General features: G+C 42.9%; 1 protein-coding gene across 1 annotated transcript in view; it reads left to right on the top strand.

The window, feature by feature from the left end:
* TAF3 (TATA-box binding protein associated factor 3) overlaps positions 1-24,231 on the top strand; it is a 124,350-nt gene that overhangs the window by 81,377 nt on the left and 18,742 nt on the right. Inside the window, exons 3-4 of the mRNA XM_082485635.1 lie at positions 12,857-14,673; positions 19,776-19,858. Coding sequence (XP_082341761.1) covers positions 12,857-14,673; positions 19,776-19,858 — 1,900 coding nt within the window. The remainder of the gene's footprint in view (positions 1-12,856; positions 14,674-19,775; positions 19,859-24,231) is intronic.

The raw sequence follows: 24,231 nt of genomic DNA on the forward strand, positions 1-24,231 counted from the left end.
CCTCCTGAATTTGGCTCCTGGCTGGAGCGGGAAGCTGCCCGCAGAATTATTACTCAGCACGGTCACCCCGTGCTCTCGTAGCACTTTTTTTTCCAGCGGTGCTGACAGCAGCGTTTTGAACGCGCCTTAGCGCAGGGCCGTCCGATCCGGTTTCAAATGGCTGGTGAGTGCCGCCGGAGAAGTGCCGCTTTCTAAGATGTAGAGGTGATCACGCTGCCCTGATTAGTTTTCTCGCTGCCTATGGGCACCTTTTGCAGGGCAGGGTTACGGGGAAAGCCGGGGACACACATGTGCTCCCATACAGACTGAAAGCAGAGAGGCTGAAAGACAAAGAGAGTCACTAATCGGATTTGTAGCTGTAAGAAAAAAAACTCTTAAAGTAAACATTTTCCTCTCTTTAAATCTTTCCTTGGCTTCTCGCGTGAAGACGGCTTGAAAGTATCTGTTTCGGGAGTGAACCCTTCCCAGCAAATTTAATTTTGAGGCTTGTCAAGCTTTATTAAAGCCTTATCGTCAGTGATTTCCGTCTCTGCTAGATCAAGAAGATTATATTTGTTATGGGATTCGTATTGTATCTCAGAATTCCTCCCAGCGAATGTGGGGTTTCACCAAGACACATCACGACCAATTCAGAGTACTGAAGTCCCGGGATGTGCGTTGTCAACGCATCTTTGCGGGCACTTGGGTGCTCTTCAGACAAAGCTGTAAGCTGGAACTGCATTTATGTTTCTGAGTTAGCAACTGTTGGAATAAACACATTGCTCTGGATGGCAAAAGCATTCCTAATTGCAGCCGGTATCCTTAAAGAAATGAGCTGATGTACCCGTTCCCAACAGCTGGAATGTCTGGTAAACACTTCTGGCTGTGGTGCACGTACATATATTAAGAGAGAGAATGAACATACACCTTTTTTTTTACTTTGAATATGTAGTAACTCTGTTTGCATTAGTGGGAGGTTCCAGTCAATGACAGGGCATTTTTTTTATTTTTCCTGTATTTTTTTTTTTTAATGAAATTTCTGTGACTTACGTTCATCCATGCCTCTATGGATAGATACCACAGCTCAGGGCTTTGCCTAACAGTGTAGACAGCCTTTTTCCAGTTTATTCTAGAGCACAGGATCTGGTTGACATTTTTATACATCTTAATTAACATATTGAAAATAAACTTCTCCCTCCCCTACTCTATCTCATTTTTATAATTTTTTTTTTTCTGAGAAAATACTTAATTTCCCTTTCTTATCCAATGAAGACAATCGAGTGGATGGAAGAGTCTCAAAATACGTGCTCCTTTGGGTTGTTTTAGTGCCCAGAAGTAACCAAAGCCCTTTGAAAAATACAGATACGGTTGTTGCCCTGAGCAGCTTATCATTTGCTTTTGAACGTGCCCTTGCAACTGCAAGTAATGTGCAATAGGAAGAAGAGCAGAAAGGCAATTAATGGCCAAATGAGTTCTTGAACTAAAGAAGTTATTTGAAGGTGATACAAACACTCACAGCCTTTTTGTGGTGGCCAAGTTGCGTCTTTGTCCTGCGTAGCAAGTGTGATGGTGGTCTTTAAGTTGTGTGCAGCCAAAGGTTCCTTCTGGTAACGCGTTTTTGCAGAAGCTCCATCATGTGAGCAAGTATATAACGGATCGATACCCCAAAATAGCTCGGCTTTACTTTCGAGGGAGTAAAGCAAGTCGCAGGCGGGCACAGGGACTCGTAGCTGATTTCAGACCTCCTCTGCCAGAGATGTTCTCTCTCCAGGTGGGGTTTGTGCCACACCTCACCCAGTGGTGTCCGTGTTTATCCTCTGAGCTTTGAGATGAGCTAATCATTCCGCAGGAGACCGCTGTCTTCGTATTCCCGTTCCTTCCAGGCTACCGCTGACACGTCAGACATCTTCCCTGCGCTGATCGGTGTTGCCACCGTCTCCCCTCCCACCTCTTCTGCCTTTGCCACAAAACCAATAACGAGTCGGGTCACTGATGATAGCTGGGCTGAAGGGCACGGTAGCTATTTATAGCAGCAATATAAATAGAAATATGCTTATTAATACGATCTAAAATACCCCATCGTGTCATCATGTCTATCTGTTACTCGTTGTCTTGGAGACTCCCGAGGACAAGAAATGTGACCCTTAAATTCTAGTGCCTCTGCCCTAAACCGCAGTTCTGCTGTCATGGGTGCAGAAAGCAAAGGTTTGCGGGCTTAAATTTTGAACTTTTGGGAAGAAAGGGTGTGCCCCGAGGTAACAGATGGTGAAAGAAATGTGTGAGGTCTATGGGACAATTATGCCTTATCCTTTTGGGGGCTCTTTAGCTCCGTTGCAGAACAAGATATTAAATAATCACAGAATTTTCTCACTTCCAAATCCGAGGACCCAAATGCATATGTAGTTTGCAAATCTGTGAAGGACTCAAACAAATTGTGCAATGGCAGGTAAAAATGATTAGTATGGCAGAAGTACAGGTAGCCCGACGTAATAAATACCTACTTTGTTCCTCAAATAAATAGGTATAAATAGTTGCTTCCTAAAATACTTGTAAAAGTCTGGGCGGCTTTAGCACAGGATTTTATTGGAGGTGGGACAGTATATTTTCTTATACAAGACCATAATGTATAAAAGGAAAAGCACTGTGAAATCTTTCCAAATGTTTATATAGGTTCGGTGGTTTTGTTTTTAGTAAGATTTGTGATACTTGAAAAGCTGGTTCGGAAAGCTTGGCTAGGCAGATTAGATATGGAGGTGCAAAGTGAAAAGGCTGACCGTCTGCCTGCTTTCCTTTTGTCAAGAAAAATGCGGATAAACCCCTCGTATTACGTCTGAGAATTGTTAGATACAGATAATACAACGTGGATTTTGAGTCTTTAGATCATAAATTCGATCTTTGCAAGAGGAGCGGTGCCAAATCTGAGTTGTAACAGAAATTCTCATCCAGAAATACTCAAGGGAAGATTATTAAAATACTACAGGTACTGACATCGGCTACAAAGATCTACTTGTGCATATTTCTTTAAAGGGGGGAAAAAACACCTTAATACACAGTATTACCATAGCTGGGCCCTATTATACTATTGTAATCATAGCTGAAGCAAGAACGGTGATTAACGATGGCAATTTATTGTATCTGACGAGGGGAGAAAATAGGAGATGTTGTCGTTATCATAAATCATATCATAAATAACCAAAGAGAAGCACTCAGAAAGCTTGTGTGGTGTCAGCAGCAAGCCCTTTCAGGCACGTTAGCCCAGGATGTAGCCATAGAAACCCCAAAGTCATATTGTTATCTTAGTCTTGCTGCAGTTATGTGATACAACAGTATTAACATATAGATTAGGCCATTTATAATACTAGGTGTCATTTCAGGTTGGCTTGCTTATATAGCATTTTAGTTTTTTATTGTGCCGAATGTTAGGGAAACGCTGCATTTTTACAGGTCAGTATAGAGCCATTTATAACGTATCGGCTTCACACCTCTGTCAGTCTTGCTAATGTACTCTGTTATTGATTGGTTGTACTCTATGAATTGTCATTGCCTAATTACCTTGTCTTTGCTAATAATTTCATTTTTTAGAACTCAAAATGTTCCTTAAAAGAGAAAACCTCTCCGCCTGCACGCTTACTTCGGGTTGAGTTCCCGATTCTGTTAAGGACCGTACGCCCCAGAGGGAGTAAGAAGTATCATAAAAAGTGCGTGGATTTGTCTGAATTTTGTTACGGAGGTTTTCTGTCTCTGGCTGGCTGTTTTGATGGAACGGCAGCGCTATTCGCATCATGCTCCGTTCTGCGGATTTCAGGGGAGAGACTCGAATCGCACGTAATTCCGAGCGACACCAAAGTGGCTGAAGCAAGGCTGCCCCGCTGATGGGGAGCCGTCTGCGTCTCACGCATCTTCTTGCTCCGTCACTTCCTAAAGATGCTTCTGTGGTTGTTCTTTCTCTCCATCCGAAGTCTGCATAACCGCTCCAGATACAATAGCATCGCATTGCCATGCACGTGCGTTTATTTCTGTACGTGTCGGGGATTTACAAAAACTGTTGAGCCACTGTTAAAAAGTCAAAGCAAAAATAAAGTCTCCCTCTTTGTATTTAGGCAGAAACACCTTTTTGCTTGCTACGGGCAGCGCAAATGCAGGACTGATATTTTGTCGGGTCAGGGAGAGATTGTGAGTGTAGCTGATAACAATCTGCCAACGCTGTTTTTCTCTCTTCAGCAGGAAGCTGGGTGTGTCGTTTTAAGAATCCAGGGTAGTTTGGCTTCACAAACATTGCATATTCGAAAAAGTATTATAATGAGGACCCCCACTAGTATTTAAAAGTGTTATTCTCATTTCATCCAGTATCCTAAAGCAGCCCTGGGAGCCAAAGCTGCGCATTATACCTTAAGCTGAGAGCTGATGCCCGAAGAGGGATATTCCGCACCTCTCTTCTCTTCTTTCCCACACCCTTAGGCTTGTGGGATCCTGAGGTGGGCTTTTGACTTTGCCAACTGGACAGAAAAATACTTTGTCTTTTATATTTATTTTTTTTCCCTTCCACCCCCCATGTTTCCATCTGAGTTAGCCCGTTAAGTCACTTCACTGTGGAGAAGGGACAAGGTGATGGGATAAGAACAGAGGTGCAGGACTTTCCTCTGGCTTGTTCTAGCCCAAAAGTTTCAGTAGTATCATGACAGACCAGATTGGTGATTTGAGTTCAAACTAACAAATACTCTTCCTTATCTTAGCCTCAGTTAATTCTGTGTTCTGCTTGAACCAGGACAAAAGAAAGGATGGGATGGTTTCTTTTTAAAGCGATGCTGTGACGTAGAACTACAGCTTTAGCAGTTGTGGTTTCTTTCTGGCAAACTATGGATTTCTTATTCTCATGCTGGTGTTCAGAAGTTCATCTCCGTTGATTTCGTACCACGAAATGCCTAACCAGGAGTGTGATGCAGTTGTTCGACGGGGTGGTGAGGTGACTGAATTGGTCTGGGAATTAGTGAGTCCTGAACCAGATTATTGCTATCAGCCGTGTTTCAAGATGGATGGATGGATTGTGTCATTAGGGATGGAGCGGGGCGGGATTGGTGACCACTTGCAGCTTCTTGGACAGTTTAATAACTACTTTTGGAGTGATTGATAAATGTATACACCAAGTCTCTTAGTCCTGTTGAACACCTCCAAGTTCAATCCTGGCCAATACTGATTGTTGAAGGCACCACCCAGCCATTTGGGCCAAAAATTTTCCAACGTGACTAATGAGTCCGGATGCTTAACTTCAGGCGTCTTTAACATCCTCTGCAGTGTTTTGGTTCTGTATGCAAAATCACTGGCCGCACCTGAAAGCTCCTTTTTTTTTTTCTTTTTTTTTTTTTTAATGTAGTTATGGTTTCTCCATTTTAAAACATACCGAAAAGGCACTGGAATGAACTCGCTGGCAATGTCAGTGGAAAAATTTGAGACACGTGGAAGACGAGCTCCTTGGTGGTGCTCTCTTACCAGCTGTCTTCCCATAGAAAGTATCAACTGGAAATGTCAGGGCTTGGTAATAGGTTGGTTGATCTCCTTTATAGAGTAAAAGAGAAATCTATTGGTGTATCTCCTGTTTGGTAAATGAGTCACATCAGTGATCTGTTGTGTTCATATGGCAGAGAAATTATATATTTAATAATGTATATAAAAACCATATACACACACATATCTCTATATAAAATCTGACATTTTAAGCTCAAAATGTATTGCAGGTATCTTCGTGTGTTCATTTTGTATTAGGGTATCAGGATATTGGCCTGTAGGATATCAGGATTGAATTTTGTCGCTCTTCCATTAATTTCCTTTATGGACTACAAGCACACTTTCTGTTTGTTTTGGGAAAAGGCCATTGTTATTACAAGTTAAAGAGATAAAACCTATCACGGCATAAGAAAAAATCTTTTTACTTTTAACAGAAGTCAAAACCCGTTATTTATTAGGATATGATAGGGATATTAAGCTCTTGACTTAGTGACTTAAAATTTTCCCGAAAGATATCTTTGGCTTAATCTCGTGCCTGAGTTAGACAATAAGAAAATTATTTTGGAAGCCTGCAGGAAAATTTTGTGGGGTTTGGTTTGGTTGTTTGGTTGGTTGTTTTTTTTTCCACTAAAAAGTTTCATATGCTGTGGAATGATCACTTCCTTTCTTGCACTTGAGAGGTTGAGCTGGCTTGTGTGTAAAACCTTCAGCCTACGCTGGGAAAGAAAGATGGGTTGAAGATTTCAGTGTAGGCACTGCCACAGTATTTCCTTTCCTGAGTCCTAATTTTCCTTAAAAACCCTGACGCTTTCAAGTTCCCTACTGAGGTACTTGGTACCATGGCGGTGCAAAGGAGCCCGGAGACCTCATATGAGCAGAACCCAGCGGGAAAGAAATGCATGATCTACCGATAGACCTTTATTTGGCCATTTTGCCTTCTGTTAGAAAATAAAACGTTCAAATTCTGTTTGAAAAGAAAGGGGTTAGGGAAGAAATTTTAACTGTTGAAAAGAGGCGCGTATGAGTTGCGTGGAAACATCTGCTCGTTCAGAATTGTATCCTTCATGGGTTGGTTTGCTCTGATAGCTGATTCTGTTCATCTGGCATACTAACGTTAATATCAAATACCAAATGCCAAAATCTTGCAGCATTATAATAACAAGAGTAGGCTTCCCCGGGAACTGTTACCTGCCAGAGCTTCGTGCACTTATTGCGTCAGCATTTGCAGTGGAGGTAAGAGGCTGCTGCTGCCAACATCATGTTCTGCTTTCTTCAGCAAATGAGGTCCACCTTTAGGCCAGCGTGTCTGACTCCACTCCATCTTGTACCTAAGAAATACTGGTTTGTTCTTAGATCGCCAGGTTTTAGCCAGATGGTTTTATCCTTCCACCACCCTGTGACATAGGGAAATATTAATCCAGTTTCCGGAAGAGAGACTGGAACTTTGCTTAAATTAAAACACCAGCGAACAGGCAGGTTTTGGCAGGGTCAGGAGCTGAGCAGAGATCTTGTCTGTCCCAATCTGTGCCGTGTTCCTTAGGACATTGTCTACCTGGAAGTGCTTATGCTGCTGTCTCTGAAGCTACCACGTAAAAAGTCTGATAATGACCAAGTTGACGACAGTCTTAATTTTATATATATATATTTATATAAGTATATAAAAAAGAGGTTTTCTTGCTTGAAGAATGCCTGTTCATAGGTGCCTTTCTCTTCAATCGGAAGAGTTTTGCGTGTATTTTTTCCTGCCTTCACTTTCATCTGACCTGTTGTTGAAACAGCAACGGGTGATTGCACTTCTTTTTTCTGCAATAAAGACAGAATTTCTGCTCCTTTGTACCCCTGTGTCAGTTGTAGGAACAAATAATCCCTCGATCATCAAGAACTTGGAGGTTCATTACTGAAGTGTTGAGTATTGCTGTCCTGAAACTGAGCTGTGGCCAAATCGAGAAGGTATATATTCAATAAGCCTTTGGTTTTGGAGTCCCTCCTGTGCTAAAGGAACGTGATGTACGAAGAAAGAAATTTTGTGCTTTTTTAGTGGTTTTTTGTTCAAAAGGTGCAGGAGCTTCAGTTTCTTGCCCGCACTGTTCAGCTTTAGGAGTTTTCCAGCATTTGAAGTAGCAGATCCCTACAACTTCCACTTGGGATACTAAAGCTTTCTGTCCAGAGCTACGTACTCATCAAGTTCAGCTCTTACAGCGCCTCGGTGAGATGAAATTATCACCGCTCGTCAGATGGGAAGACAACAGTACGTAGTGTGACCTGCCCGAGATCGCACTGCCCACCCGTGTCAAAAGAGGAGCGAATTCCTTCCTCCCTTAGCTTCGAGATCATCCTTTCAGGAAAGCGAAGAACTCGCCTCGTTACATAGGCACGGGCGATGTTACACAGCCTAATACGCTCCAGTAAGAACCTTCTTAACAAATCATTTTCCGAGGAGCAGCCTGCTAACAGCCGTCAGCTTGTTTTACCGATAACATTTTTATAATATTTTAATTTTTTTTTAATAACAGTATTTATAGATTATTTTAATTTGCCCACCACCAGTGGACAAATTCACTTTGGCTGCGATGGTGGAACCCATCCCTCCTGTAACCTGTGCGTCGGCTGAACCCCGGCTCTGCACGTGGGGCGGCTGACATAGTAAACAATTGCTCTGTACAGCTTTAGTAATGTGAGCATTAATATTGATCCAGCACTGACTTCTCTAACAACAACCAAAAAAAAAAAAAATATATATATATATATCTGTTATCTCGAGAAACCTCCCAAACAGCTCCAGTCCCCTTTCATTACAGGAGAGAGTTATTAGGGCAGATGGCCGAGGTGATATTCATTTGACCTATAGATGCTAACTCAAGAGTCGGATCATTAATAAGGTGGCCGGAGATAGGGAAAGATGGCAGGAAAGAGAGTTAAAAAGCAATCCTGCACACAAAGGATTGCGCGTCGAGAAGTGCCGGGGAGCGAATGAGATGGGGAAAGGTGAAAAAGTGGCTGCGTGGTTTTAAATGCTCATCGCCAAGTCAAGCAGATTACGCTTAAAAGCTGATGTTTTCCTGTATTTGGTTCCTGTGCCGATGTGAATCCTTCTGGAGGAAAAAGAGGCTGTAGCTCTTGAACAGAAGACAGAGATTTCACTTTCTCTAATTAACCCCCCCCAAAAAAAAAAAAAAAGTGCTTTATTGTTTTCTGCCATGGCCACAGCTGCGGCGGCTCAGGTTTGAAAGCTGCTGCCTGGCAGCAAACCAGTCCTCACCAAGGATCAGCCCGTGGCCTTGTTCCAAGAGAAATTTGGGTTTCATTTGACCACGATAGGATTCCAGATTGTCATCTGAGCATGTCTGAAAAGTGGTGAATGTGTGTCAGTAGTTAAGTGCTCGTGAACTTCCTTAGTCCCTGGATTGTTCAGGACTGACCCAGGCAATTTTTTCCAGATGTTTTGGGGAATCCAAGTCCGTATAAAAGGGATGGTAATGCTTCTGCTTCCTTACTAAGTTGTCTTTGTGGCTTGCAGGAATGTGCATGAAAGCTGGAGCCAAGACACCCCGATTTCTAGTCTCACCTCTACAAACTGCACTTTAACCTCTCCTGCCCTTCCCCGGCATCTCCGCACAAGATCACAGAGACTTCGTGGGCCCGGTGCAAACTTTACTTGGCCTTATTAAAAAAAAATAAGCGTTGCTTTTTTTTTTTTTTTTTTTTTATTATTGTACAAAACTCCGGTCCCTGTTCTCCAACCCTCCTCTGAAATTGTTTTTTCGCCTTTGATCCAGCAGCTGCTGGTTTTCTGCAATCCTGAGTAGGTAAAACATGAGAAGCACCATGGGATGAGAAGGAGTTAGGAAAATATGAAATATTGCAGTTCACTTCCGTGAGACGCGGTGTAACAGAGTGGCTGTGTGGCTGTTTAAGCAGACACCGGGCAGAAATCTTTAGCAACTAAATGCTCTGATTTCTCTAGCAAATGTAATTTTTTTGCGGTTCATTGCAGTAGTTTTTCTTCCACTTTACTGACTGTTTTTATCCCTCTGGTTTTTATATTAAAAAGATTTATGTTGCTGTCTCTAAAGTCTGCATGATCCAACCCTGTTTTTCGTAATGTTTGAATCTTGTAGCCGAAGCAGAAGACTCTAAATCCCGATTTTAAAGTATGGCGTTTGTTTTAAATTTTATCGCTCTTTAAAATTTTAAACGAAAACAAACTCTCAGTGGCGAACCGGGCTGAATGGCGTTGGGAGGGAATTGCTCGGTAGCAACCAGTGCTGTGTGACATCTGATGAATGCTAATTCTTCATCCCCAAAACAGTTTTGAGCAGATGAAGGCGGCTGATTTCTGCAACAGCTTAAACAGAGGTTGAAATGACTTCCATGATCTGGAAGCGGCTTTTTTTTTGCCCCCATAGCAGGTGCAGGCTCAATCCACAGTGATTTCTCAGTTATACTCTAACTTTGCACTTTAAAAAATTTAATGTCAGTGCCCAGCCAGGCAAAACCTAACTCCCTAACATTTCTGTTTTTCACGGAAGGCTAAGACTTTATCCTCAGGCAAAGTCTCCTCTCTGGGCTGGCTGCTGTAAATCCTCTGGGCCCTGGCAAAAGCCAGAGTTGCTAGCTCATTTTACTTAATTTGTGATGCTGGCAAGATTTGTGCTGCAGCCCAGGGCTCTTGACTCAACTCTCCTAAATCAGAGCATTGACACATTACAGCAGAGAAACACCAGCACAGAAAACCTGAAAATAAAACACCTCGAAAAGAGATATTTCAGAAAGATGCTGTCTTACAAAGCTTTACATGGTGTAACGTTACAAGTTCCTCAACGTTTGCTCCTTTAAAACTACCTGCTCGTTAAGAAGTTGGGGGTTATCCGCTGTGATAATAAATGCTTTTTACTATGTATTTCATGTGAGAATCTTAGGGCACTTGATATCTTTCCACAGAAACCCTGCTAGACAAAATGTCATGCGTTTTTGCAGGTGGGTAAACAGAGACATGGGGTAATGTGAAGTGAGGTTGTCTATGCAGGAACGTTAACCCGCATAGGTATAATGACATAATTACAGCAAATGTAAATGTGTCAGGTTAACGCCGGTGTGCTGCTTCTTATTCCACACTAAGAATCCTTTTTCCTGCTTGGGTAATTCCATTTTGAAAGTGAGGAAGTGTATCCAAGAGGATAAAGGGCTTGGCTGTGGTTGGGGAGATCAGAGGTTCTCCTCTTCTCAAACCTGCTGTGGATTTGCTGGGAGACCTCAAGTGAATTTTCTCCTTTTTCTGCACCATAATGTCACATGCGTAGGACTGAAGATGGTGTTATATGTAGGGGAAAAAAAGGTAATTGCTATTGAACAAAAAAAGGAGAACAATCATACGAGTGGTGTCCACAGTGGCTTGAAGCAGTTGGTGCCTGATGTCCACACTGTGCATGTTTCAGGTTTATCTTATTTTCAAAAGATGGGGTTTGGGGCCTGAATGCCCACTTACGACTGGAGCAGGTTAGGTGTATTCCTCTGGCAACGTATCATAGAATCATAGAATGGTTTAGGTAGGAAGAGACCTTGAAGATCATCTAGTTCCAACCCTCCTACCACGGACAGGGGCAACTACCACTGGAACACGTTGCTCAAAGCCCCGTCCAACCTGGCCTTGAACACCTCCAGGGATGGGGCCTTCACAACTTCTCTGGACAACCTGTTCCAGTGCTTTGCCACCCTCAAAGTGAGAAATTTCTTCCTAATATATATTCTAAATCTCCCCTCTTATGGTTTGAAGCCATTTCCCCCTCGTCCTATCACTACATGCCCTTGTAAAAAGTCCCTCTCCAGCTTTCTTGTAGGGCCCCTTCAGGTACTGGAAGGCCGCTCTAAGGTCTCCCCGGAGCCTTGTCTTCTCCAGGCTGAACAACCCCAACTCTCTCAGCCTCTCCTCAAAGGAGAGGTGCTCCAGCCCTCTGACCATCTTTGTGGCCCTCCCCTGGACCCACTCCAACAGGTCCATGTCTTTTCTATGTCGGGGGCTCCAGAGCTGGATGCAGTACTCTAGGTGGGGTCTCACCAGAGCAGAGTAGAGGAGAATCATAGAATGGTTTAGGTTGGAAAGGACCTTGAAGATCATTGAGTTCCAACCCCCCTGCCATAGGCAGAGACACCTCCCACTAGACCAGGTTGCCCAAGGCCACGTCCAGCCTGGCCTTGAACACCTCCAGGGATGGGACCTCAACAACCTCTCTGGGCAACCTGTGCCAGTGCCTCACCACCCTCACAGTGAAAAACTTCTTCCTAATGTTCAATCTGAACCTGTCTTCTTCCAGTTTAAAGCCATTCCCCCTCGTCCTATCACTACATGCCTGAGTAAGAAGTCCTTCCCCAGCTCTCCTGTAGAGAGGAACCACCTCCCTTGACCTGCTGGCCACACTTCTGATACAGCCCAGGATACAGTTGGCTGCGTTCGCACATTGCTGGCTCATGTTGAGCTTCTCATCAATCAGCACCCCCAGGTCCTTCTCAGGGCTGTTCTCGATCCGTTGTCCTCCGAGCCTGTATTTGTGTCTGGGATTGCCCCACGCACATTTCATTTTGGGTTCACTATAGCAGGAAGCCAGCATATGGACTCCAGGATTGCTCCATGATGTAAACAAAACACCAGTAAGTGGGGATGGTGGGGAGCTGCATTTCAAAGGCGTGCTCCTGATCCACACCAACACGCACACACGCAACGCTGGGGTGTTCCCATATAATCATAACAGATAACATCCATGTGCAGCAAACTCTTAAGATGGTATCGGAGACAGAACCTGGCAGGTTGAATGAGGCATAGTCCTCTGCTTTAACCTTCCAAGTGTGCTGCTTCAGGAAAAACAAACCAGGTTTAGGAAGACATTTTCCTAGTAGTTAATCTGTAGTCAAAATTGTGTGATATATAGGCAAGAGAGCAAATTCCAGTGACTTGTACTTTGATGTATGCTTTGCAGCCCACTTCATTACAGCAAAAAATGCTTCAACCTCTCTCCCTTCATTTCAAATGAACGAAGCAAGTTCATGTTACTGTAATCCCAACAATGGCAGTAAGAAATAATCGAGATGTTTCTAGGTAGAACTGACACTTTGGACCTGCTCTACGGGGTCTACCATCTTGGTGAGCTCTACCCTCATATCCTTTGCTTATGGTGATGAGGGCAGCTGCCAGTTGTGATGGTGGCTGATGCGAGACAGAGGAGATGCCACGCTTTCCTTCCAAGTAGACCAGTAAGAAGCTGTTAGGTGGCCAGTTCTCTCTTATGGGCTGAGATGCATGTGAACGTTTGTTCCAAGACTTGCTTCTGTGAAACACATTTTTACTTATCCTAATGCTTTTTCAAAATGTTCTTTGTTACAGAAGAGGAAGAGGAACAGGTGCCTACCGATGGAGGTACATCTGCAGAGGCCATGCAGGTGCCACTGGAAGAAGAGGGAGATATGGAAGAGGATGAGGCGATTAATGATGAGAACTACTTGAGCAAGAGACCGTTAGAAAGTCCCGATGCTGAGGAATTTCCACCTGTGAAACGGCCAAAACTGTCTGTTTCCAAAGGGGACACCTTGGACGGAGCTTTGGAACCACGTGAGCCTCTTAGCTCAATAAATACTCAAAAAGTACCGCCGATGCTTTCTCCAGTTCATGTTCAGGACAATACAGACTTAGCCCCTCCTTCACCAGAACCGCCAATGTTGGCTCCCATTGCAAAATCGCAAGTGCCAACCCCCAAAACTTTAGAGTCAAAGCCGTTTGTACCCAAAACAAAGTCCAAAACAAATTCTCCAGGACAGAAGACAAAATCACCTAAACCTGTGCCCTCGCCAGTGGTAACTGGAAGTCCTATACGTTCACCAAAAACTGGATCCAAAGAGAAAAAGTCACCAGGTCGCGCCAAGAGCCCCAAAAGTCCTAAAAGTCCAAAGGTTCCTGCTCATGTTCCCCAACCACCTGTCAAGCCTGAAACACCAAGTAGAACCCCCCTGGCTGCATTAAGTGACAAGATAGGAAAGGAAAACATTCAAGTAAAACAAGGACAGACGCCGCCTGAGCCTGCCACCAAGCCAAATATTGAAAACCAGACTAAGAAACTACCAGTAATGGACAAGACCATTGATGACTCAATCGATGCTGTGATTGCTCGTGCATGTGCAGAACGAGAACCGGATCCCTTTGAGTTTTCCTCCGGTTCTGAATCAGAAGGGGAAATTTTTACCAGTCCTAAAAGACTTTCTATTTCAGAGACTACAACTCCTAAACCTTCTGTTTCTGCCAATAATGCAAATAAGGCAGGAGCAACTCCAATACCTCCCTCAGGTGGGACTTCAAGTTCAGACATTTCATGGACAATGGATGACTCGATTGATGAGGTCATTCGAAAGGCAAACATGGGGACACCTTCTAATCCACCTACCAACTTCACTTATTTCTCCTCTCCTTCTGCTTCACCGCCAACTCCAGAACCTCTTCTCAAAGTCTATGAGGAGAAAACCAAGTTGGCTTCATCGGTAGAAGTGAAAAAGAAATTGAAAAAGGAGCTGAAGACAAAAATGAAGAAGAAAGAAAAACAAAAGGAAAAAGATAAAGAGAAAAACAAGGAGAAAAACAAGGAGAAGGAAAAGAACAAGGAGAAGGATAAAGATAAGGAAGGAAACAAGGAAGCGAAATTTCAGTGGAAGGAACTACTCAAAGAGGATGATCTTGATCCCTATAAATTCAAACTAAAGGACTTTGAGGAAGCTGACACGAAAGTAAAGTTGAAAGATGGCAATACCAAAAAGGAGAGAGAAAAACATAAAGATAAAAAGAAAGAGAAGGAGAAAGGCAAAAAAGACAAGGATAAGAAAGACAAAGAGAAACTTAAAGATAAGGGTAAGGAAGATAAGATAAAGGCTCCATCAGCACCTCTTGTGTTACCTCCCAAAGAAATGTCTTTGCCCTTGTTCAGCACACCAACTGCCATGAGGCTTCCCAGCATGTTACCTTCCTTGTCTCCAATGCTTCCTGACAAACTCTTTGAGGACAAAGAGAAACCAAAAGAGAAGAAGAAGGACAAAAAAGAGAAGAAGAAAAAGAAAGAAAGGGAGAAGGACAAAGAAAAGGAAAAGAAGGAGAAGGAAAAGGAGAGGAAAGAAAGAGAAAAGAAAGAGAAAGAAAAAGAGAAACACAAACATGAAAAGGTAAGCTAGTTAGATGAGTTGAGATGGCATACTTGCTTGAAAAATGCACATGAATTCCTGTGTTTGCTGTTGAGCCTTGTTTAAGAGCTTTGAGAAGATATGTAATTACAGGTTTGGTATTTTTTTAAAAATGACAGCTCCAAGGAAGACTTCTCTCAAGAGTTTGAGGGATTGTTCCACCTCTTTGGAAGAGAAAACAACGGAAGTTCGATTTTGTGAATTTGAAATGTGAGATTGTCTGTCTGGTTTTCCTCAACTCTCTACTCGCTTTGAAAAGCTGGGGCTCGGACTCAGCAACGGCACACGAACCCCAAATGGATGTAGTGTTGCAATGCACAGATTTTATTCTGTAGAGTTCCACCAGTAGGGCCAGCAGCCTTATACCTTTCATATAAACTTGAAATTTAGTTTCTAAAAGTCTGCTGTTTACAAAGCTTGTAGAAGCCTGTAAATTAGCAGCTGGACAGAAATGAGGAGCAGGCTGCTTTCAAATAAACAAGGTCACCGGTTATCTCAGGTGTTCAGAAGAGCTGCTGAATCCTCTCTTAGCAAGACTGCCCCCTTGTTGCTCTAATTTGTTTGAAGTAAGAAAATTGTTTTCAAAATATGGTCTGAATGTTCAAATGTCACCTCTCATTTTGAGTCTTGCGCTTGAGAGAGAGAAGAGGAGAGCTAGTTTTCAAGTGGGTTGAGCTCCTTCCACTCCTGTAACTCCTACTGATTTACATCAGCCAAAGATAATTTCTTCTTTCTAATATCACCTAATCTTGAGAATATATTTAAGAAATGAAACCAGCACATTTGCATGTTATCAGATTTGAAATACCATTAGAAACAGCTCCCCTAATTCAGGGTTTGCTCTAATTTTTTTGTCACGTCACCTTATAATACGCATTAAATTGTTCATGTAATAAAAAAAAAAAGAAGGAAAAAGAAGGAAAGCAAGAGATTGTCTTCATATGTTATAACCTTGGATACAGGATTTCCTGAACCTCTATCTTTGGCATTAGGAAGCACTATATAAGTTCTGGTTTTACCGAGGTGTTCTTTACCTCCTGCTTTGAGTGTAATACTCAGTTCGTACAAGCTCAGATTTGGGATATCCTCACTTTCCTTTTTTGCCACCGTACCCTGTTGTGCTATCTGCTGGACTTGAAACAAACTGCTGATTTCAAAACTTGACATATATTTTACGTTGACAGGTGTTTTTTCAGTGCAGAATCTGGGTGATCTGGAGAATTAACGTTTGTCTGCTGTGGACAAGTCAGTGATTGACAGGGTGGTGGTCCAGTCGTCCGTATTAATTTACTGTTCGGTTTTCGACTGCAGCAACACTTTCACAGATTCCTCATTTTGTCTGTCTGCCCCTCACGCCTGAGGTGTTTTGTTGGTATTTCATGTAGAATTTCTGCAGAGGTTTCTTTTTAAGTTAAATACATGTGTATATGAAATAGAGACAGTGAGTTGCTTGGGTTTCATACGCTGAATTTTGCATTTCTTCTGCAAATCTCTTTATCTAGTTTGCTTTAGAGAAATATAACAGACGCACAAACACAAACTGGTAACGCTGTGGTATAGACTGAATGTATATATATTAGGAAAAGGAGTTCCACAGTAATAAAAACTTGGACAAATTAAATTGACAAAGCTGCCCATTACCTTGGCAAAAAGTCCCTGTCAAAAGATAAACTTTAAAGCTAGAATGCATGAAAGAGTCCCCAGATAGAATTAAAATTTAAACTGATTCTTGATAGATAAGCTTTTTTTAAATCCACCTCTTTGCTGCAAGTCAGGATTTTAAAAATAAATTTCCCCTTTAAATCTCTTGAGCGATTTTCATTTTTTGCAAGGCCGCACTGCTGGTGTCCTGGAAAAATGGAGAGTTAGAGCTTTATCAGTTGGTGCCCTGAGGTATGTGGCAAAGAAGCTAAATCCTTGAAGATTAGCAAAAAAAATGCAGCACATGGCAATAAGGGGCTTATATGACTACTAGTATTAGTTCAGGTGAAAGAAGTATTGCTTATACATAAAACTGGACAAATCCACTGACAATGTATTTTTAGTTAGCTACAAAGGAGTCTTATATTGCTGGACTTTACCTCTTTGGTGATTTGGGAAGCTTAGTAATCCACTGTAAATGCTCTTCTGCTGGCCCCAATTCCCAGTATTACTCCAGAATGCTGCTCTTCCGTTTTAACCCCTAAAAGTACATGTTTCCTTAATTTAGCTTTTAGATCACACAATGACTTTTTTAGCCAGCGGTTGCGCTGCAAGAGCAAACGATCAAGTCACCGCTGGGACACGTGACCTTCCACGGCGCCACCGCTGCGGCGGCGGCAGCGCAGCCTGAAGGATGAGTTCGTGGGCTAACTGCAGCTTCAGCTCCCGCTGCCAGTAGAAAATAATCAGATTTCTATTTCTAATGTCACTCTACTTAAACAAAAGAGCGAATCAACGGTAACGTTTCCATTTTTGAGTATTGTTGTAGTTATTACCTAAGAAATGGGTTCGAGTTATGCCAGGGGAGGTTTAGATTGGATATTAGGAAACTTTTTTTCACTGAAAGGGTTATTAAACATTGGAACAGGCTGCCCAGGGAGGGGGTGGATTCGCCATCCCTGGAGGTGTTTAAAAAAAGGGTAGACGTGGTACTTGGGGACGTGGTTTAGAAGTGGTTTTGTCAGTTTAGGTTGGTGGTTGGACTTGATGATCTTAAAGGTCCCTTCCAACCTCAGCAATTCTATGATTCTTTGATTCCAAGCGTGCGTCCCATCCTGTTGGGGAGTTGAAGCTTTTTGTCAAGTTTTCCCTGTAATTTTGCCCTGAGCTGCTGGAAGACGCAGAACAGCAACCAGTACTGAGCATAAATGGCAGAAAGCAGAAGCTGAAGGCTGCGCGCTAGAAGTGTTCGATGGTGGGACGGAGGAAGAGGAGCTTTTCCCGTAGGGCTTGCCCGCAGCTCCGTGCTCCGCAGTGAGTGTTGGGGTGCTGCCCTTGGAGCCAGAAGCGGAGGCAGTGAGCTGGGGCGCTGCCTTGCACGCAGTACCAAACCAAAAACAGACAGCTGAAGCAGTTACACCCCCCTTTCCGCGATGCAGATTACCGGGCGTGCTGTAGGAGTGACTGAGCAGCTCACGAAGCGGCCGCTGACCCACTTTCAGCTAACCTTAATACACTGAGCCGTAAACTAAAGTAGTTGAGGAACTGCTTCACGAGAAATGGAGCCATCCCTGCATCGGAGTTTACTTACCAAAGTAAACTGCCCTCGTGAATCAAAAACCTGTCGTCGATGCAGAGGAAAACCAGGATATCCGGGATTTCCCCTCCTTAATTTTCCCTCTGCTCCAGTCACGCAAACCCTACGCACAAACCCGTGTTGCAGAAAGATGCTTCTTCTCCTCTCGTATCAAAGGATAACGTTTAGGATTGTCACGGAGCCCAGTTTTCCTCTCACGGCAGGCTGCGATGTTGCTGTCTGAGCATAAAGAAGTGGTTTATGTGCTTTTCTTCTGCCGCGTGAGCCCACACCGCCATCGTTTAGAACATTTTGGTATACAAATGGTAATACGAAAGACTTTAGTATAGAGGATGGATGACATGGGTGTCTGTCTGTGCTGTGTGCTGGAAGCTAAGTAGCAATGCTTGCCCTGGGAAGTTTTGTATTTGAAATAAGTGCTACAGAATGCCAAACCTGCAGGAAAAGAGGTAAGATAATCTAAGGCATGTACCTGAGCCTCCGGTACCCAGGGTTCGGTTCCATGTCTCTATCCGGTGGATGATGCTACAGGTTAAGGTGCCGGGAAAGCAGTTTGGTGACTTAACTATGGAAAGTGGTAGTGAAATTGGTCCAGGCATTAGGAGTTCCGGAGGTAAAAAAACCCTCTTGCCACTCTCCAGGGGAATGACATAACAAAAAAAAAAGTGCTATATAAACAAAAGAATAGAGACCTGTGTAGTAGGCTAATACATATCCGTGGAGAGCTTTAGTGAAAAGCATAGTTAACTCTGTCAAAACAGAAATACTACTCGAGCTGTGGCCCTTCTCTCTCTGGAGTAGACATCTCCGGATGAGCAGGTCCGATTCTTTGGGCAAGGTGCGTGGCACGGAACTTTGTCATTACCGTTCCTCAATGTAAGTCCTAATTGAGTCCTCCCACTCTGGCCTGCTGTCTCCTGCCCTGCTTTCCGTGCTTCGAGTTGATCGTTTGCCCTCCCTTTCTTTATGAAAGCTTTTTAAAACAGATTTCTCCCCCTGAGAGTTGCTCGGGTTTCCATTTAGTGTACGCGTACTATTTTTGTCTCCCTAAGTTCCTGGACCAGATTCAGCTAAGTGGTTGTTTTATTAAATACCATGACACACATGCTTAAAATGAGATCACTCTCCCTCTTGCTATAGATATATACATGTATACACTTCTCATATACACAGATATAAGTTGAGCAACTTATGTACTGAGACTCATTACAGTGTAAACTGTAAAATCTGAGATTATTTGAAAAATCGCCATTAGAATCCTCAGCCTAATTGCACTAAAAAGCAGTGGTTCCGTTTCATCTATGTGGATAAGCACTTTCATAAAGTATTTATTCAGTGTTGGTGTTTGGGGTTTATGTGTTTCCTCTGTGTCTAATTTTGATTCAAGAGGGCCACAGTACATTTATGTGGTGAACCTGGGAAATAATTGAATTTAAATCTCAGGAAAAAAGTGCAAACACCACTGAGCGCCTATCAAGTTTGAGTACTAAAGTCAAAGCATTTCGTGTCATTGTTTAGAAATATACTGGGGAGTTTTGTGTCTCTAGAAAAAATGCTAAATTGGGAAGACTTGTTAACAAAATGTGTGAGCAGGTACAAATGCAAGTTGATTTTTTTTTAGCCCGGAATTCGTATTTCTGATTTGCTATGGCTGGGAGCTCCCAACAGACTCTGACCATCCGTGCCGCAGCACGAAGCGTGAGAGAGTAGTGATCAGTGTGTCATAGGTCTGTCTCGTTAAGCCAATACACTCTGTTTGGTTAACTCCATCAGTGCTTTCATGTAATTAATATATTTTGGGAGTCTGCTTGCAGTCTTTGATTGATGATTGTGTTCCCTCGTACAGATAAAGGTGGAACCAGTTGTTCCGGCTCCATCACCGGTTATTCCTCGGCTGACATTAAGAGTGGGTGCAGGCCAAGACAAGATGTAAGTACGAATAAATCCATCTGCAAGGTGTACGCTTACCACAGTTCATCCTCTGTCACCTGCGGTAGCTCTTTTATTTTCGGTTGGAAACCCATAAAAGTTAGTGGCAAATGATACTCGTGCACCTATGACATCTTTTGACCGTTCTAATGAAAAACCAAGCAGAACGCTTAACGTTAGAAACTTTTTTGGACATTTTGCCCTTTCTCCTCTGCTCTCCAAGTGGGACCCATCATCTTCCGTCCATCCCACTGTTAATTCCCACTCCATGCCTTTCTAGGGTATGGATTACAAAGACTCATATGCTGCCTCCAGTGACATCTAATGAGGTTTCCATAATGGATGGTTATCCCTAGTTGTAACCTACAGCGAAGTTTCATAACGCTCTTCAGCTAACAGTTGTTTTATGCTTTAAAACATAACAGTGGAAATTCCTTTATACGCATTTGTTTTATTATAACTGTTGATGATTATTCATGAGTGTACCTAACGCATTTCAAATGTTGGTTCATTAGCTCCCTAATTATCGGGTGCTGTTGTACAAATAGTAGTTACTTTGTACTGTATGAGCATAAATAGGATGATCCCTGTGCTGAGATCATACAGCGTAAACAGGTGGCTGGAGAGGCTGGGGAAACCACGCGTCGCTGGGCTTTTTAGGCTGGTCCCATGTTGTATGGGAAGGGTTTCTTTTAATCAGGTATTTCATGTTGTTTTTAATGGCGCAGACACTTTCATGTTTGATGGTGAACAGGAGCACCAAACAGATTCTTCCTTTCCATTTATCACATTAAATATTACTTATGTAGTTGTTTCTCTTTTATAGCCATTAGGAACTAAATCTCCTAATTGCTAATTTTTCTACTTTATAGGTTAATTGGCATCTTTGATTATTATTCTCTTTTTCTGTGCTGTCCTATTCCTCCCCAGGAGGTAACTGACTTTTACTGGTTTGAAGTTGCTACGGGACTTCTTGGTTTCTATGGGACACCCCCACCCCAAATATCAGGACTTTTTCCTGCTCTTCGACTGTTCCTGCTTTCTTCCTTTCACAATATTTGAGTGTGACCTAAAATTTCTGTGGCTCAGATTGCTGTACACAAGCTCCTGCTTTCTTAGAACAGTTGTCTGTCCTGCTGTGCAGGTTTGAATGTGCACAGGTGGACAGACTCTTCCTTTAAAGACCACAAATCTGTTTTCCTCCTTGAGGAGCTATGGATTCTTGTAAAATCCGCTTTTTTCAAGGTCTGCACAAGTGTTTATATGGGGAAAATTAAATCATATTTTCAAGGCAGGACTTCTAAATTTAAAGTTCTGAAGCCGTATTTTAGCACCAAAGAGTTGACTTTGCTTCCAATCTTTTCTCACCCCAATCTTTCTTGTACCCACACACATTTTAAGAAGGGACTTCAGACTCCATCTGTTTGTTACAAATCACATGGGTACATCAGCAGCAGCCCTGCTAGCCCGTAGTGGGTCGGAGATACTGACATCCCGGTTTATGGCCTTTTGGGAAACTCGCTTCTATCCCGGTGTCCTTTGTGCATCCTTAGTGGAATGGTGACCACCATCTGAGGACCTCAGGTGTTGTGACCCTTAGCACAGCAGAGTTTAGAGTTTAAACTCTAAATAATAATAATAATAAAGGAGGTGATTCTGCCCCTCTACTCTACTCTCGTGAGACCCCACCTGGAGTACTGCATCCAGCTCTGGAGTCCCAGACAGAAGAAGGACATGGACCTGCCGGAGCGTGTCCAGAGGAGAGCCAAGAGGATGATCTGAGGGCTGGAGCCCCTCTCCTATGAGGGGAGGCTGGAAGAGTTGTGGCTGTTCAGCGTGGAGAAGAGAAGGCTCCGGGGAGATCTTATTGCGGCCTTCCAGTCCCTAAAGGGGGCCTACAGGAGAGCTGGGGAAGGACTTTTTACTCGGGCATGTAGGGATAGGACGAGGGGGAATGGCTTTAAACTGGAAGAGGGTGGGTTCAGATTAAACATTAGGAAGAAGTTTTTCACTGTGATGGTGGTGAGGCACTGGCACAGGTTGCCCAGAGAGGTTGTTGAGGCCCCATCCCTGGAGGTGTTCAAGGCCAGGCTGGACATGGCCTTGGGCAACGTGGTCTAGTGGGAGGTGTCCCTGCAGGGGGTTTGGAACTTGACGATCTTCAAGGTCCTTTCCAACCTAAACCATTCTATGATTCTATGAAACCCTGACTCCAGGATGAGAGTTACACAAAGCTGACTTAGCTCAAAGCTTATAGATGAAGTAGGGGAGAATTAAACACCAAGGCCAAGACGTTGAGGGGCAGGGGAGTCCTGGAGGTAGCTGGTAGGAAATGCTAAAAAGTGGTTGAGCTCCAGCTCTCTGCAGCATCTGTACTGGGCCTACGAGGGGAACTTCATCTTCTCCACGTGACAGTCATCCTTGAGATTGGTTTAGGCTGCATAACCAAGTGAGGTTTGAGTCATTAGTATTCCATCTCTAGTTGCTTACTGGCTTCCCTTTTCTACCTTAAATATCTCCCCTCACTGCCCACCATACCGGCACCCTCAAGTTGTCGCGATGTAATGGCCGTATCACCCAGTTGCACCTTCTGGCTGATGGCAAACAAGAACATACGGAGCTTTATAATAGCTTTTAGGATTTGTCATAGTTTTCCAAAGCAAGATCCAGAAAGAAATCTGCCGTTCCACAAGTAAATACAGTTTATGCCACGTGGTTCTGGGAAGTTTTGTGTCACATGTCGATCTGATGTCTAACGCTGCAGGGCTTGCGGTAAGAGCTGTCCTGCTCCGAAGAATACTTCTGCTTTCATCCCAAACAATTAATATTCAGCCTGAACTCAGAGCGTATTTTAATTTTCATGTGTTGTGTTCGTTACGAAAAGGACTGGTGTGGCTCTGAGGGCAAAGCAACACATGGCCGTGCAAAGCTTGGACCTCTGAAGTAATACCAGAAGCTTCTGCAACCTCTATTTGAAGTTATTAGTTGAAAAGACCGTAGTAGGATCATCAGCCTTTTAAGTAGCTCGTAACAGGCAGAAATGAAAGCTGTGCTTTTGAGCTGTGTGATGTTAAAGAAAAGTTAAACTTATGTTTCGTCTGTGCTGATAATGAAGAACTGAATATCTGGTAATTATCATGTAGAAATGTTGTGTTTCAGTTAGCGTGTCTCTGGAGTTTCCTAGCATGGGATTGTTTGAAAATACCATGAATGGCTGTGGAAAGGTATGGGAAAAGTTTTTGTAGATTCATAGAATTCGATGAGTAAAAACTAGATGGGCTAATGAGTTATTTCAATTTCCTCTCGTAACGAGAAGAGCTGTTTGGAGGCTTTTGGAAGTGCTTAAGTAGCTGTTCAACTGGAGGTTGGTTTGTTTGGGGAGAACTTCATGTAAAACATTGCTTTTAATGGAAGTACGTACAGATCTTGGTGAGGCCATGAAGTCTTTCAGGTGTCTCAAGAAAAAACGTCCACTTGATGCGGATTGAAATGGAGATTCACAGCACACCATGAACACAGCACAACAGCAGCAGCACAAGTTTACTCAGATAATGCAGCAATAGTGAGGAAAATGCCTTTGCAGTGTAGCAAATGGTTTATTCTCTATTATTTTGCTTATTGGCTCCTCTGCTTGGACCAACATCCAAAGCAGTGATGGTAGTGGCAGAAAAGTCTCCTTCTTTCTTGGTCCCGTGAATACGAGTACGTATTGCTCCTAGACTCAAAGTGATGTCTACGTTCAAGCTTATCTGGTGTGCAAATATTCTTACAACACACATCAGTTCAAAAGAGACCGCTATTAATAACATTAGGTTAATAGACATGAAAACGTACTGTTGCTGAAGAATGGAGGAGCCAATATTGGAAAAACTGTTCCACTTCAGGTTTTTTTGCAAGTGTTTTAACTGCACAGTAAAACAAGAAGAAAGTAGATTATAATCAAAGCATTTCCATCTTAGTTGTAAACAATTACAGCAATACGTGCATGGATGCCACATTAGAAGAAATTTACTGGATTCCATTCTAATGCAATTAGAGCTAATTTTGTTCTTTAAATGAATAAAAGGTCAGCTAGTAAATCTAGTTTATCTCAAGTCCAGGCTTCAATAAATTGTTTTATTTAATTTGTTGTAAAAGATCTTATCCTTAATGGGCCTAGCTCTTATTAGTTTGCTTGGGTTCTAAAATATTTATGACCACCTTTTTAGATATGATTTGGATATGTTTGAAGGGGTTTTCACTGTTCTTTTTTTTTTCCACTCCAGTGTTATCAAGGTAGATTGCTAACTGAGTTAGTATAGGAAGGAACTAGAGATACTATCTTTTTTTTAGCAAAACAAAAAATAAAAAACCACAGCTAGTATAGACTTCTT

The sequence above is a fragment of the Vanellus vanellus genome (genome assembly GCF_965231255.1).
Source record: "Vanellus vanellus genome assembly, chromosome: 1".
Classification (NCBI taxonomy): Eukaryota; Metazoa; Chordata; class Aves; order Charadriiformes; family Charadriidae; genus Vanellus; species Vanellus vanellus.